At 40.9% G+C, this 16,312-nt stretch overlaps 1 protein-coding gene across 5 annotated transcripts in view; it reads right to left on the bottom strand.

Moving 5' to 3' along the window:
• The window catches only part of slc7a9 (solute carrier family 7 member 9), a 30,727-nt gene that overhangs the window by 7,315 nt on the left and 7,100 nt on the right, over positions 1-16,312 (bottom strand). The window contains exons 1-8 of one of the 5 annotated variants that reach the window (XM_077228993.1): positions 8,101-8,239; positions 5,476-5,624; positions 4,539-4,686; positions 3,655-3,897; positions 3,453-3,578; positions 3,015-3,114; positions 2,615-2,659; positions 1,408-1,531 (exon numbers count right to left, since the gene is read on the bottom strand). In XM_077228993.1, the coding sequence (XP_077085108.1) occupies positions 1,408-1,531; positions 2,615-2,659; positions 3,015-3,114; positions 3,453-3,578; positions 3,655-3,897; positions 4,539-4,686; positions 5,476-5,583 (894 nt within the window). In that variant the 5' untranslated portion in view covers positions 5,584-5,624; positions 8,101-8,239. Of the gene's footprint in view, positions 1-1,407; positions 1,532-2,614; positions 2,660-3,014; positions 3,115-3,452; positions 3,579-3,654; positions 3,898-4,538; positions 4,687-5,475; positions 5,625-6,715; positions 6,923-8,100; positions 8,240-16,312 lie in introns of those variants that run through there. The other 4 variants (XM_077228996.1, XM_077228994.1, XM_077228992.1 and 1 more) reach the window with 4 other exon arrangements.

Raw genomic sequence — 16,312 nt, 5'->3', positions numbered from 1 at the left:
CGAAACTCACAGGCCTTAGGGGGGAGACGAGGATCCCCCCAAAAGGCAGCGGCCGCCGGACACAGGTGCACCTGTGTCGACAGACCGCTCCAATGGAGGGACACCTCGCAACCCTTCACCGTTCCTCCATCAAGGGTAATGAGGGGGAAAAGCTATTCAGGCAGTTTCTGGCAGAGAAAGATGCTGTTCACCACCTGATAAGCTCTCCATGCATTTCGGGAAAGAAAGGCACTGGGGCGGCGAGCTGAGAACCAGCGCGGCCCGCCCCAAGATACCAAACTCCAGATTCCAACCGAGACTGAACGGGACACGGTGGAGGTTCCACTCGAGCCCGGCAGCCTCGGCGGCCCGTTTCAGCATAGCTGATAATTCTGGATCCGGCTCGGGCAACATTGAACTCCCGGAGGGAGACAATGCAGCCGAGTCATCATCTCCAGAAGTCAGCTCACCCTCTGATGCTGCAATCGGCGTCCTGTCCTCCAGGGGAGCCCCGAGTGAAACCGCTGGCCCACCCATTACAGATGGACCAGCAGACAACACAGGAGGCTCCAGTGGTTGCAGTGGAAGGGAGGAGTGAGGAGCCCACAGGGAATGGTTACCGGGCGGGACATCCAACACTATCCTCCGGTCACCCATCCCACACAGCACCCGAGGGTGGGGCATGGTAATGGGGACTCGCTCTCCGCGAACGAAGGCGAGTCTCGCCCTCAACACTGCGACAGTCATGTTCCCACAGTGAAAACATGAGCTGTCCACAAAAGCTGTCTCAGCGTGCTGTAAGCCAAACACGTGACACAACAGTTGTGACCATCAGAGAGAGACAGGGAACGACCGCACCCAGAAACGCACGGGCGGAATGACATCTTGAAAAAGACGCAAACGCACCCGTGTTGCTCTTTCAGAAAATAGGACCGTCACCAGTGCCGGAGCACACAGGGAAATGACCGCGGCAACACTGAACAGAGAACTGAAACAGTGAAGCACTCACTTTTCCGCCCTCTAACCAGCCATCAACACACACAAACATTTAGAAATTTGTTGCTGTTAAAACAGCATTTGAGAGCTCAAAGCTCGCGATCACCGCTGCACTCGCGCTGTAGAACACCAGCACTGGGAGAGTCTTCCTGAAGAACACCGACACACTCGCTCGTTGTAGACAACAGCACTCTCAGAGACATCAAACGATCGGCTCCGAAGCGAAAGGCAACTAGTGCGTGCATCCACTTCCGTATTTATACCCGCGCCGCGGGGGCGGAGTGTGTGATGCGAATCACGCACGCCAATTACATTGGCTCGTTCAATAGTACTCGAAGATGATAGGCTCCCTAGCGTGATCCCATTTCAGTCGCGTCGACTACGTCCGACGTTATCGACTGAAAGGGAACTATGATTACAATACACACTCACCACAGCAACAGCAGAAGACTGTAGAAGTTCAACAGGGGTCATGACAGTGAAATATGCTATGTTGACAAATATATAGCACACAGTAACCAGGGGAATCCCAATCATGATAGCCAGGGGAAGGTTTCTGTAAAAAAAAAAAATAATGCTAATAAATAATCCACAAATAAATAAACATATTTATGAAAGGAATAAATACAAACACAAAAAACAAGACATAATACAACACCTTAATGATAATTAATGATAATAATACTAATATATATATATATATATATATATATATATATATATATATAGGCTATATACTGTATATAGTATATAGTACTGTGCAAAAGTCTTAGGCATGATAGTACCCCCCAAAAAAAGACAGTTATTTTAGAAACAGAAAAAAAAACTGAGACAGACTAAATCCACAAGAACTGTGGCAATATCTCCAAGACGCTTGAAGAAACCTTCCTGCAAAACTACAGTACTGTGAAAAGTTTTAGGCACTTACTGTGAAGTGAGGATGCTTTCAAAAATAATGTCTTAAATGGATTTTTATTTATCGATTAACTTCTATTAACTAAATCAAATCAATATTTGGTGTGACCACCCTTTGTGTTTAAAACAACTTTTGTCCTTGGTATACTTGCACATAGTTTTACAGGTAGCTTTGCAGGAAGGTTTCTTCAAGCGTCTTGGAGACGTTGCCACAGTTCTCTGAATTTAGTCTCAGGTTTTTCTGTTTCTTCATGCATCACAGACAGATTCGATGATGGTGAGATCAGATCTCCGTGTGGATCATACCGACTGTTGTGCATACAAAAATCTCACTGGATTATTACAATTAATGGCAAAAGAAATTTTGGAAATGTAAACTGATATTTCCTACTTACACACTACAGCACAATATAGAAATAACTGTCTTAAAACCTTTTTGGGGGGTGAAAATACAGTATGTATATGTATGTGTGTATATATATATATATATATATATATATATATATATATATATATATATATATATATATATATAAAATAAACAAAAACACAAGACATTTTCAATAACACATTAAGACCTTCATAGCTAACAATGTAAGATTGCAGATATACTGCAATGTCATTTTGCAGATAATATTGCATCTAACAATACTGTAATATTACAGATTTCACATATTTTAGAAAAACTGAATTGGAATTTTAATTTAGAACATTTCAGTCTCACTTGAATGGATTTTTCAGCTCTTCTGTTATGAAGTTAAGCTGATTCCTATGAAAAAAGAAAAGAGAACTTTGACATGAATTGCCATAGCTGACTTCTGGTCTTTTTTCAGAATGAAAAAGCCATGGATAAAGAATGATCTGGTGAAAGTAAACGCAACTAAAAACAAATCCTACTGGATTTAAGGTTTGACAAGCATTCAATTTCCCTTTTCATTATGTAATGATACTTCCCTTTATCATTAGACGGTGTGAATTATTCCCAGGGCTGAGAGCACACTAGAACGTTGATTCTTTAAATCTAGTATAGGCTTATTAAAAGTTTTAAAAAGATGTACACTGCTGCTTAACATTAGCCTCATATGCCACATGTGCAACATTATATGAGCTCCTTATTACTTTACCATCCGTCATAAGCCCAGAGACCATTGTAAAATGCAAGGCCAATTGCTCCAAATGATGTTGTTCCCCCTGCAAATGGGTCTCTAAGATTCTGTGTATTGCCTAAAAAACAATTGGAACACAATAAAAAGACACATTTTATTGATCTTTCATTGAACATTTACAGAGGTATACTTATCTAAACACACATCTACACTACTCTCTGGGCATAGTCTACGATGAGTCATCTTTCACAACATAATCAAAAAATATAATTATCAAATATGTTATCAAAATGTTTTTGAACTCAGTCCCTTCAATTGAATAAGAAGCTGCTGTCCCATAAGCCAGTCTATAAAAACTGATATCATATAAGATAGGAGTCACAAAAACAGATCTGGCAATGAGATATGAGGTTGGGTAAAAGCAGGTTTGAGTGTTCTCAGGGAATAGAGAGGTACCTTGAGCCAACAGAACGATGCCTGAAACCACGATAATGACAATAATCAAGAGTTTGGCAGCTGTGAAAAAGTTCTGCACTCTGGAGGCCAGCTTCACACTCAGACAGTTGATGAGTGTAATTATTACTGATGAGAAAACAAATTGAGGGTTAGACCAAAATAATGTCATTGGAATATAAACAGGGCCTAGATGTGTACATACAGATACAAGCTGCAGCCAGGCATTTGGTAACCACTTGAGGAGGAGTGCATCCTGGGTAAAATGGAGTGGAGGCATACTCGGCACAACTCAGGGCAATGATGGCAAATGACGAAGGCTTTAACACGATGATCGTGGTCCAGGAATATAGGTATGCCAGGACTGGCCCAAAGCCCTCCATCAGGTATGAATACTCACCACCAGACTTCACGATCATTGTGCCAAGCTCGGCATAGCAGAGGGCCCCTGCACACACACACATGCAAATAGTTTCTCAGTGTTCAAGTTGAGGTCAATGAGTCCATTACCAAAAGGTCTTCTGCAGGCAGAGTCAGTATTAAACTAAAGAGGATTTCTGTGTCTTAGGAATTTTCCTGAACAGTATGTGACTTAAAAAGACTGACTGAGGGTTTCTGAGTGAGTGAACATATCTGATTAACCTCCTTGACTTTGCCCAACTATAATCTCAGCAGAAAGTACTGGATAAAATAAAGATTTAGTTTAGATTTACATATTTGTAACACAACAGCTGCAAATGAATGGAGCAAATTAAAAGAGTGACACTTTACAGTAAGGTTCCATACATAAACATTATTTAATGCATCACATGTCATGAACTAACAATCCTGGTTAATGTTAATTTATAAATATTTAAAATGTAATTAGTCGGAAATTAGATTTACTATGCATTTATGTAGTATGAACAACAATTAAGTAATATATAAATGAACATTAAACTTGATTATTACAAAATACTGTTCGTTATCTTGATCATTATCTTATCTTCACCTAATCTCACCCATTGATCTTTGTTATAAGGGGTAATCAGGTTTTTCAAGGCTTTTGTGCAACCTCATAGATAAGGTCTTTTTTGTGTGGATACTGACCCAGTGTAGCCAGTAATCCGCACGCCGCCCACACACACAGACACGGACCCACGGCTCCAGTTCCCTCCAGCACCGTTTTCGGAGAAATGAAGATCCCGGAGCCGATCATTGTTCCCACTATCAGACAGATGCCACTTACAAGACCAACCTGAGGCATTCAGACAGGCTTCAGGTTAAAGGGTTAGGGATTGGTTTAACTGATAATGTAATTAAGTTAACGTGATAATAAAATTAGTTTCGATACCAAGTGGGATGTCAGATGATTTTAGAGATTTTCTACTTTATCTGATCTGCTGGATACCGATTGTTCATGCTCATTTGATCGATTTTTACATTTAGGTTACCTTTGCCATAAAAGTTAATCCTTAAAACACTAATAATTTAGCAAATCTCTTCATAAACATCCATTTTTTATACCGAACATAGTGTTTTAATGTCGAAATTCACATGTAGGATTTAAATTACTGATTTTAGTTTTTACGGTTTTATTTTACAAAACTGGCATTTTACCAATAAATGTACAATGATCTAAATGATATCACTCCTCTTTAATACAGGAAAGATGAGGCTTCTATTTATATTGCCTGATTGTTTTCTATGAATATAAGGTCAACATAAAGAACAAGGGATGCAATAACTACTTAAAGCGATTCATTTTAGGCCTACTAGACCTTCCATGTCCTTATTTATGCAGATTTAAATATAAATATTTAAACTTGTCATTAATGAGAGCTACAAAAGACAGAAGAATGCTCGGACTGATGGGTCAGGAAAGGAAGGGATTACACTGTAGAATTGGTGACAGGCACTGCCAGGTTAACCCACAGTTGAACACTTACTCACACGCCCACATGCATCGACTCTGGATGGAAACCATTGATCATTAAACATGCTTCACATTCTTTTTGTGTAATGTGCCTCATTCTCTCATACTCACATCCTGACGCAAAACCGCTGCATTTGGCTGCTCGTGCTTTTTAGTTTTCAAAGCCTCTGGAATGCTCCCATTTTGAGTGTTCGCTTTTTTCAGATCCTCATCCATCATTCACAGGGTCAACAGTTCAGTTTTAACTTTGTGCAGTCAGCCTGAATAAATACAGACAAAACGATAATATACTCTTTCTTATAAACCTAATTACATTTATTATGATGATCAATTAAAAAAATAAAAATAATAATAAGTTAATTAGTAAATAAAAAGCCTGAACCTGGACAGATAAAAAACTAGGGAAGTCTGAATCTAGTGAATATAGCACTTTTATTCTTGTTGTTTTGATGTCTTGTTCTTGCTAGTGTAGTTCATCATGTCAGATTACTTTAAGCAGACTAAAGGCCAAGTTAAAGTTTAAAGACATTATAATGCGTTAAGTGTTGCTAATGCAGGTGAATGAGCGTCAACATGTCATAGGCTCTCTAACAGATCTTTTTATTCATACACATAACATCTGCTCCACTTGCACTTCAATTCAGATATGGTCTCCTAGCAACTGTAGTACAATAGCAAAGGTTCAGTTTATACTATAGTCAAGAAGCAAAGACTAGAATTGGCTGCAAAAAAAATCTGAAGGAAAATGAGTACAACAATAACAAATATTAAAATACTGCTGTAAACTCAGAAGAATTCACATACATTATCTATTTACGATTTAAGTTTATGATTAAACTTCTCTTAAAGGTCCATTTATTTGTGCATTAGGCAGTCAAATAAATTTTGGCCAAATAAAGCCATCTAAAGACTTTTGCCAATTTTAAAGAATTTGCTTTTTCATTCTACACGGATAAGAAAATATTGTATCTCATCTACAATTAAGAGAGTCAGGTTGATGTCCACAAGCAGCGACTGATACTAAATCTACTGGGAACAATTGATTTGGAGACCGTCAAAAGTCAATAGGACCATCCGTGCTGGAATTATCTTGATAGTCCATTATGTAACCCTATAAATACTCTCACTTAACTTGAAGATTTACAGTGTAAACAAACACACATCAATACTTCAGTTAAGATGACTGTTTCCTTTTCTGTCAAACATTTATCATACTTGTAGAAAATATTTACTCACAATAAACAAGTCACAATATTGTAACAAAAAATATAATGCATTAAATATATTTTTCTGAGTGAACATTTTTCAGGTGCAGTTAGCAAAGACAAACTATAGGTTAACTCAAGCTTACTTTCTGTGCCACCAATTCCACCGTCACATGAGAATTATGTTTACCTCGAGGCGTGAGGCGAAAGTCAAACCTGCAATGCTTTCAGTTTTTCCAGCAGAAAAGTTTTGATCCATTTGCAAATTCATGTGTTTAATAACAAAAAAGTGGGTGGAACCTTCAATGTTCAGTTATTCTCCTGGCTGACCGTGATTGAAGCAAACACGTGACGAGAAGGAGAGGGACCAGGATTGGCTAGAGGTGAGCAGGCTCTGACCAACACAATACTCCTTTGAAAGAGACACTTGATATGGTTTGGTGGGAAAGAGGGTGACAGTGTGAAGCCAAGGATTGACCAGAATACAGAACCATCTCAGATCAAAAGCACTGCCAATGCAACTCAGTACAGGCCATTGCTTAAATAAATACAGGCCTGTGAATAGCCTGCTTGAAGCAGTGTAAGCTCCATGATCTCCATTATAAATACATTTCATAGTCAAGAAGCGCTTTTCTGATTGATGTACTCGGCTCTACTGTCTCCCCTTTTCATTTGTCGAGTTCAAAAGCTGGCCAATGAGATGTATCTCTAGTTTCAAAGGGAGTCAGACATTTAATAGCTTGCTGTGGTATTAAAAATACTGACATGAAAAGTACTTTTTCCCACTTTTCCTGGCAATTTACAGCATTTATTATTATAGTATAATGTTAATTCAAAATGTACTATAGCTTATTGTAATTCATGTTTGTTTGTAATACATTCATAAATGTTCATTTATTCAACTTGAATTGTTGCAAATTGTGTGTAGAAATGAACAATGAAGAATAATAAACACTAAGAGGGTTGCTTATAGTTAGTTCAGGATAGCTAATACATAATATATTAACATAACGCAATGTTAATTGTAACCGTGTGTCCAAAGTTTTCCTATGTCCACAAATTACAGCACAGCTCTAACTTTCCAGCAACTTGCTATGTTACTATGTAACTACTCCCAGTGTTTCAACAATTCATAGCCTCCACATACTGCAACCTATAATCATTAATACAGACCAATACAACCCAATACAAACATCCAACATGTAATTACCTTTCATATAGCTGTCATTAGGCTATAAATGAGACAAACAGCATCAGTTCTTATTGCCAATCTTCAAAATGATCAATCATGAGTTAACCTTAAAAAATAAATCCGCATCAACAGTTCCTAATAGATATTAAGCAAAGTGAAAATGTCATGGCTGAATGACACATCACAGCATTGATCTATACTTCCTCCACAAGCAACATTATTCTCGTACTTCCAATATCTATTCATCAAGGAACTCCCAAGGACATGGCAGGCACCCTTAGATATAAAAACTATACAAATACAGTATATCAACAGTGTACTCTTTACACGATTCCTTACCTTTAGATGGTCTCCTTCTTATCCCAAATTCAGATATGAATCTTCAAGCTATTACACACACACAGGAATTACACAGACATTCTGCATGGCATCTGAGCAGCTAACAATTAACCCGACGCTGTTACAGGCTGTGTGAACATCCTTCTTTCACGTGCAACGCTGAAACCCAGAGAAACATCTCAGACAGACTTCATGTTTATGCAACTCATTCTACATCTGATGACTGAACATTCAGAGAGAAAATCATTTCAAAATGAATTATCCCAAACAATTCCATTAACTTCAATTATTTTAATATGAGCATTATATGTACATGAGCTACATTTATGCATTTATTTTTAAAAGTCTAAGTGGTGTAAATGTTTTACTGACCTCATAAAGTGACCCATGCCCATGTTTTATTGTTTTATTTTGTTTCTGAGATGGTGATTTGATTACCCATAAGTTACAGTTAAAGTCAAGTTGCTAGAACGATTTGAGTATGAGCATGTGGTGCCTTATTATAATACCCAGTAATTGTGGCTCAATAGATGAGAAAATTAAATTCAGGAGTCAGTTTAAATGAAAGGGTTTTATAAAGGTTTGAAATATTGAGAAGTGCAATGGCTTACACTAATAACTATCTAACATTGTTCCAAGCAGCTAGTCCCATTTGCAGTTTCCATTGTAAGCTCAGCAACACAGTTCAATAAATCCACTTGAGAAACGTTGAAATAAAAGATGAAAATCTCCGGTTTTTATTCCTTGGTTTCCGGTTTACAAAAGAAAAAGTGAGCTGATTAATACACTTATTATAATGGATAATGAAATAAGAAATTCCTAATAGAAATAGCTATAAGTTAGAAGTTATCAGGTAAGAAAACCGTTCGCTTCCACAGCTCTCAATATCTGCGACACGTAATGAAAATCAACATAATGTAATCTGAGTTGGCCTGTTCTTAAAGAGGCAGTACACTATTTTTACCAATCCTACAAGCACATAAATTATAGTATGCTTTTAACCTTTTAAGTATAATTTAACATTTTTAACCATTACATGAACTTCTAAATGAAATGATTTACCTGTTTAACATAAATTCTTATTCACATTACTATGAATTATACTTTGGCCTCTACATACCCGGCCCCTAATTGCCTTCTATCCTAGAAGCAATTACAACTTTAAATGTCTTTCTTTTGAGTAAAACTCAATAACAGTCCTTCTCATACTGCTTCCTGAAGTAAGCAGAGTTTAGTTATTGGCCTCTCAAGTTCATTCGTCTTTGTCTTGACTCGAACCTTGCGGACCACTCCATGCTCGTCCTCCATAGCCTTAACGATTCTTCCCATCAGCCATGATCCCCTGGGGGCTGATTCGTCGACAATCAAGACTACATCTCCCGGGATGAAGTTCCGTGATGGATGGTTCCATTTCTGCCTCTCCTGGAGTTGAGGCAGATATTCCTTGGTCCAACGCTTCCAGAATAGATCGCTCATATACTGGACTTGCCTCCATCTTTTACGCGCATAAGTATCATCCTTATCGAAGAGTCCTGGTGGCAAGTTGGGATTAGTCTTGAGCAGGAGTAAGTGCTGTGGGGTAAGAGCTTCCAAATCATTAATATCATTGGAAGGCATGGTAATAGGCCTACTATTCAGAATGGCTTCACATTCACAAAAGAACGTCTGAAGACCTTCCTCATCCAAGTTTTGTTCTCTCAGCGTAGAACCCATGATTTTCCTGATGGAGCGGATAATTCTCTCCCACACCCCTCCGTGGTGGGATCCGGATGGTGGATTGAATAACCATCTGATGTCACGTTGGAGCAAGCTGTTCTCGATTTGTGAAGTATTCCACTCCTTTATTGCCTTTCTGAGCTCATGATCAGCTCCAACAAAGTTGGTCCCATTATCAGATCTCATCTCCTTCACCTGACCTCTTCTTGCAATGAAGCGACGCAGAGCTTGAATAAAGGAGTCTGTTTCCAATGATGTTGCCATTTCTATGTGGACTGCACGACATGCAAGGCAGGTAAATATAACCCCATATCTTTTTACAGACGATCTTCCACGTTTAATGTGGAATGGCCCAAATAGATCCACTCCAGTTCTGGTGAAGGGTGGTTCATCTGGTACAACTCTGTTTCTTGGTAAGTTGGCCATCATTTGTGTGCCTGATGCCCCATGTTGTCTTCGACAGATAGTACACCGTGACAGCATTCTTCTGATTGACGAGGAAGAATCAATAATCCAGTACTTTTGACGTACATGAGACAAGACATGATTACGTCCACTGTGTCCCAGTCGCTCATGTGAATCCTGGAGAATCAGATCAGCCACACGATGGTTCTTAGGCAGGATAATCGGGTGCTTGGCTTCAGCTGGCATGGATGCTCGACTGAGCCTCCCTCCAACACGAAGGATTCCCTCTTCAAGTTGTGGATTCAGTCTGAAGATTCGACTACTCTTCTTGATGGAGTCCTTTCTCCGAAGAGCAGATATCTCTTCATGAAACAAACTTTGCTGACAATGGCCGATGATGTCTGTCTCAGCTTGTCGCAGATTGTCCACGGTCAGGTAAGTCTGTTTGAGATTCTTTTTGTAGCTCAACATCTCCCTGTTCACCCGTTGTTGATCACTGTACAATCCATTCATCTCCTTTCTCTTCCGTGACAGATTTACCAGGGTTCCCTTAAGTCGTATGAGCCACGCCACAGCCTTCTTGAGGTGTATCCATGAAGAATAGTATTGAATTAGTTGTTGCATTGCATCAGTGCTTTCTTCTGCTGTTATAGCATTGACAAGTATGCCTTTCTTGACCTCAGGATCTTCAGCCGCGAGCTCTTCTAGGTGATCGTGCTTGTCTGGCCATTCCCTTTCAGGTTTACTGAGGAAGACAGGCCCTTCAATCCAAACTTCATTCTTCATGAAGACACTCACCTTTTGTCCCCTAGAGGCACAATCAGCAGGATTCAACCGAGTGTTGACGTAGCTCCATTGCTGCACCTTTGATGCTTGCAAGATTATGGCAATCTTGTTCGCCACAAATGTCTTAAATCTGATGTTCTCATTTGCTAAGTACTTAAGTACGGCAGTACTGTCCGTCCAAAACCTGGAATCTGACAGTGGCAACTGTAGTTCTTTCTTCAGCATGACATCCACCTTTACAGCTAAGGCAGCCGCCGTCAGCTCCATCCGCGGGATAGTTAGTGGTTTGAGGGGGGCAACCCTTGCATTTCCCAAAACAAATGAGCAGAGTATTTGGTTGCTACTGTTCTTCTGGACTAAGTAAGTAACAGTACCGTAGCCTGTTTCGCACGCGTCACAAAAGTGATGCAGCCGAGCTTGCATTGTTTTGCCAAACTCAGGTGGCTTAAAGCACCGATCCACTCCAAAGTCAGTGAGCTGTTGAAGTTCTTCAGTCCACTCTGTCCATTGTTGTGCGAAGTGTTCTGGCACAGTTTCATCCCAGCCTGTTCTTTGTCTACACAATTCTTGTAAGATGTTTCTAGCAGGCAATATGACTGGCGATAACATTCCCAGTGGGTCGTAAACTGAACTCATAATAGACAGGATACCTCTCCTGGTGAGAGGCTTCTGCTCTATGTGTACGTGGAACTTGAACTGATCTGACCGGATACACCACTGTACTCCTAAAGCTCTCTTGATGGCGAGTGAATCCTGGTCAAGATCGAAATCTTTGACTTCTGTTGCCCGGTCCTCAAGTGGAATGCTTAACAACACATTTCGATTGTTCGTTGTCCATTTCGTCAGTCTAAAACCTCCTGTTTGACAGATGGCCTTCAAGTCTTGGAATAGTCTGACTGCTTCTTGTTCAGTGGCAACTGATCTCAAACAATCGTCTACGTAAAAATTATTTAAGATTGTGTCCACTACTGCTGCATCAAACATGTTCTTATTGTCCTCGGCACACCTTCTCAACGCATAACTCGCGCAACTTGGTGAGGAGGTGGCTCCAAACAAGTGTACCTCCATTCTGTACTCTTGCAGCTCTTTTGAGGTGTCGCCGTCCGGCCACCACAAAAACCTGAGGAGGTCAGCATCTTCTGGTGGGACTTTGACCTGGTGGAACATCGATTCCACATCCGCCATGACTGCGACTCGCTCTTGACGGAATCTAGTCAAGACACCAACCAGACTGCTAGTCAAGTCAGGCCCTTGCAGTAATTGTTCATTGAGTGTGGTTCCTTGATATGAAGCGCCACAGTCGAATACCACTCGCATTTTATGCTTCTTAGGGTGGTAGACACCGTGATGCGGAATAAACCACACCTTTCCGTCACTCCTTTTTAGTTCTTCATCTGGGACCTTTACAGCGTAGCCCTTCTTTATCACCTCATTCATGAAGCTGACATAGTCCTCTTTGAACGTCTGATTTTTCTGAAGCTTCTTTTTCATGTTGAGCGCTCGTTGCTCTATCATTGCTCTGTTGTTTGGCATTTTCACATCCTTGTTCTTCAACGGCAGACCAACAGAGTAGTGGCCGTTGACCAGCTTTGCCGATTTAGAGACTCTGTCCATAAACAGTTGGTCTTCTTTAGACATTTCTAACTGCTCTCCTTGAGCGTTCTCAGGAAAATCATACTTGAATTGCTGAGTCCACAAGTCCTCGAGTCGAGCCACTGAGATCCGATTCATCTGGACCTGCGGGTATCCATTCTTTGTCCAGCTTCTGCTGTTCTCACGCAACGGTCCGTTTACTGTCCATCCCAAAGCTGTGCGTACTGCATACGGTCCATCCTTGACACTGTGGATTACCTCTTCTGGCTCCAAAGCCTTTGCCACATCGGTCCCAATCAGAAGACCGATATCCGCGTTGATCGATGGAATTCGTACACTTCGTAGATGTGGCCACCTATCCACATCTTCTTGTGTTGGAATGTTCTCTTTACTTGCGGGGATAACCTTTTGTGCGAAAACACCTGTAAGCTCGATAAAGTCGTCACCTTCTAGGCTACTCACTTCTAGGTCTGATACAGCTTTGCATGAGACTGTCTTTTGATCTCCCATAGTAGTGAGTAGGATGTTCACATTTTTTCCTTGCAGATGAAGGTCGTTTGCCAGCTTGTTAGTGCAGAAGGAAGCGTTACTTCCTGGATCCATGAATGCATAACAAGTCAGTACCTTGTTGCCTTTCTTTGCCTTTACTCTCACAGGAACAATGGCGAGGACACTACCTGTACCCCCGACCCCTGTCTGAGAGCATGCTTCCCCTGCATCCACAAATCCACTGACAACGGTTTGCTCTTCCTTTGGAAACCCCTCTTTCTGCTCTTCATGTGAAGCCTCTTCCTTTGATAAGTCTTTAAATTTCTGCTTTATGTGTAAGAGCGTAGGGTGTGTCGCTGAACATATCTGACAGCTCTTCTTCTCTTCACAGGCATTACTCATGTGTCCTCCTATAAAACAACTGAAACAAAGTCCTTTGCTCTTAAGGAATTCAAGCTTTTCTTTGTGCAGCTTTCTTTGGAGTTTCTTGCACTGTTCCATGGTATGATCTCCCTGACAGAAGATACAAGGTTTCTTGAAGGCTTTGTCCATGCTTGTTCCCTTCTCATGAGCTTTCTTGTTTCCAGGCCCAGCAAAATCTTTCTCAACTTTCTGTTCTTTTACTTCAGTGGCTAGCGTTGTGATGTTTTTCTTTCCACTTGACCTTTCAGTCTGGCGCTTTGTTTGTCCTGAGATTTCACCAAACACAGGGTGTGCTGCCATTTCAGCCTGTGTGTTGACAAATGACACTACGTCTTTGAACTTTGTCCGCCGATCTTGTTTTTTCTGAATGTCTATGGCGACACTCCTGAATCTCTCTCTCAGCCTGTATGGGAGCTTTGAGATGATCGTGCGCATGTTAGCGGCATTTTCCATCTCTTCTAAGTACTCCAGATCCGACATTGCATTATTGCAGTTTGTCATAAAGAGGGCGTATGCTTCAAGTGCCTTGGTGTCATCTGCTTTAATGACAGGCCAGTTTAAAGCCTTATCAAGGTATGCCATGGATATCTTATATTTATCACCAAAGCGTTCCTTTAGCAGTCTCTTGGCTTCAAGGTATCCCTGATCTGGATCCATATGAAAACAGCTACGCACTAAGTCATTAGGCTGCCCGTTTGTATGCTGTTCTAGATAGTAAAGCCGATCTTTGCTGTTTTCAGTCTTGCTTTCTATGCGGTGCTCAAAGGCTCTCATGAAGAGACGATATTCTAATGGATCTCCCTTGAAAACTGGAATGTTCGGTGATGGCAATGTAGATAGCCTTTGCTGTTTTATTAAGCTTTCAGTGATGTCATTTTGCCGTTGCATGACAGTAACCAAATTAACTGAAGTGACAGAAGCTTGCATAGCATCTGCACCTCTTTCACTAGTGTGGCAATGCAAAGTTCCACAGCTAGCTACGCTTCTCTTACTTTGGCTGACATCACGTTTCCTTGGCGCAGACATCAATATTTCCACCTTACTGCCTTTGGTTCTACTTGACACATCTGAACCTTCATATTTTCTTAACACGGCTAATCGTGCATCAGTTGCAGCGAGCTCTGATTGCAGCTCCAACTGTTCTTTTTCAACTTTGAGCTGTAGTTCCTGCTCTTCCAAAGTCTGTCTTTTTCTCAATGTAGCTGACTTGGCTAACAAAGCAGCTCTCTCTAATTCAACCTTTAAGCGTTCAGCACGAGCAGACGATGTTGTAGAAGTAGCAGAAACAGACTTAGATTTTCTAGACTTACTGGCTGTGAATGACACACTATCTTCAGGATGTATCTGCTCACTAACCTTGTTAGCCTCTTCTCTGCGTAGTATTGCATTCTGTATCCATGCATTCACTTCTTGCACAAATTCTCTGTGCTCGTTATTTCTTGGCTCAAACCAATCACTTTGATCTGTGTTCAAATTCTCTACGCATTCAATCTGGCAGAATAAGTCTTTAACGTCAGCATTTATTTTTCTGAATTCCTTTATTAGTGTTTCATACTTGGCCAACAATTCGTTTGCAATGATTTCCACATTTGCATCATCATCCATTAAAGCATGCAATTCGTTCTTTTTCACAGTAAGTTTTCCTAGAATAGCTCTTCTGGAACTTATTTTTGTTTGCAGACTATATTCCAATGCTTTAAGTGTCGGTTTAACCACTCGTTTTTCTTCGGTTAGGCTTACCGTGTCTTCTGTGCCTGTCTCCGTCATGATTGCTTTGATAGTCGATCCGTTTTTTTTAACAGTTTCCACTTGCAACAGTCACGCAGCAACAACAATGCTCGTTGAGGGCGTTATCAATCCCCTTAGCACTCACCAGCCACTAGCACAGTGCATGATCACTCGTTGAACCTTCATTCATGTTCCCACTTTCCGCAAACCTCTCCAAAGGCTCGTTGTCCAATGTCAAGCAGGTTTTCTTACTAATATAAAGGTTTGAAATATTGAGAAGTGCAATGGCTTACACTAATAACTATCTACTCGGTTACTCACGTAACCTCAGTTCCCTGAGTTAGGGAACGAGTATTGCGTAGCTATACGCAGTGGGGAAACTCCTTTTCCTCGATTTACTGAAGCCTTTATGTAAAGCGCATTTGCAGCTGCACAGCTAGAACATGAGCGTCTGGCTCGCTCATAGGCTGCGCTGCGGCAACTGCACATCCAATGGCGCAGGCGCCTCTGACGTGCAACCAATGAGATCACTCTGCGTCATACACGTCAGAGCCCGCCAAGGGGGCGTGACCTCAGTCTATAATAGTCCCCGAATTCGCCATTATAGCAGGTTTAACGACTGAAGCGACAACTTGCCATGTTACTATAGTGCGGCTGGCTACGCAATACTCGTTCCCTAACTCAGGGAACTGAGGTTACGTGAGTAACCGAGTAGTTCCCTTTCGAACGGTCACTTCGTATTGCGTAGCTATACGCAGTGGGGACGCCATGCAAAACGCCGCACTGAGTAACTGGCTGCCACTGCAACTCAGGCCCCTGAGCATACAGAACAAGCCATAACCGCATAATTATGTATAAATAGACCAGACACCGTCAGGTCTAAAATAGTACACATCAGTTAGAAATAACCCAACATACTACACCAATGAACCCAGACACTGTCGGGGTTATTGGTATATGAACATATAACCAGTCAAGTGGGTTTATATATGAAATTATAACCGGCCAAAGCAGGTTTTATATATGTATGGAATATAACCGGCAAAAGCGGGTTTTATATATGTCATATAAC

Source organism: Siphateles boraxobius, unplaced genomic scaffold, assembly GCF_051911475.1.
Source record: "Siphateles boraxobius isolate OS27281-9 unplaced genomic scaffold, OSU_SipBor_1 130, whole genome shotgun sequence".
NCBI classification, from domain to species: Eukaryota; Metazoa; Chordata; class Actinopteri; order Cypriniformes; family Leuciscidae; genus Siphateles; species Siphateles boraxobius.
The sequence above is the reverse complement of the archived record's forward strand: the minus strand, read 5'-3'. Positions and strand labels throughout refer to the sequence as shown.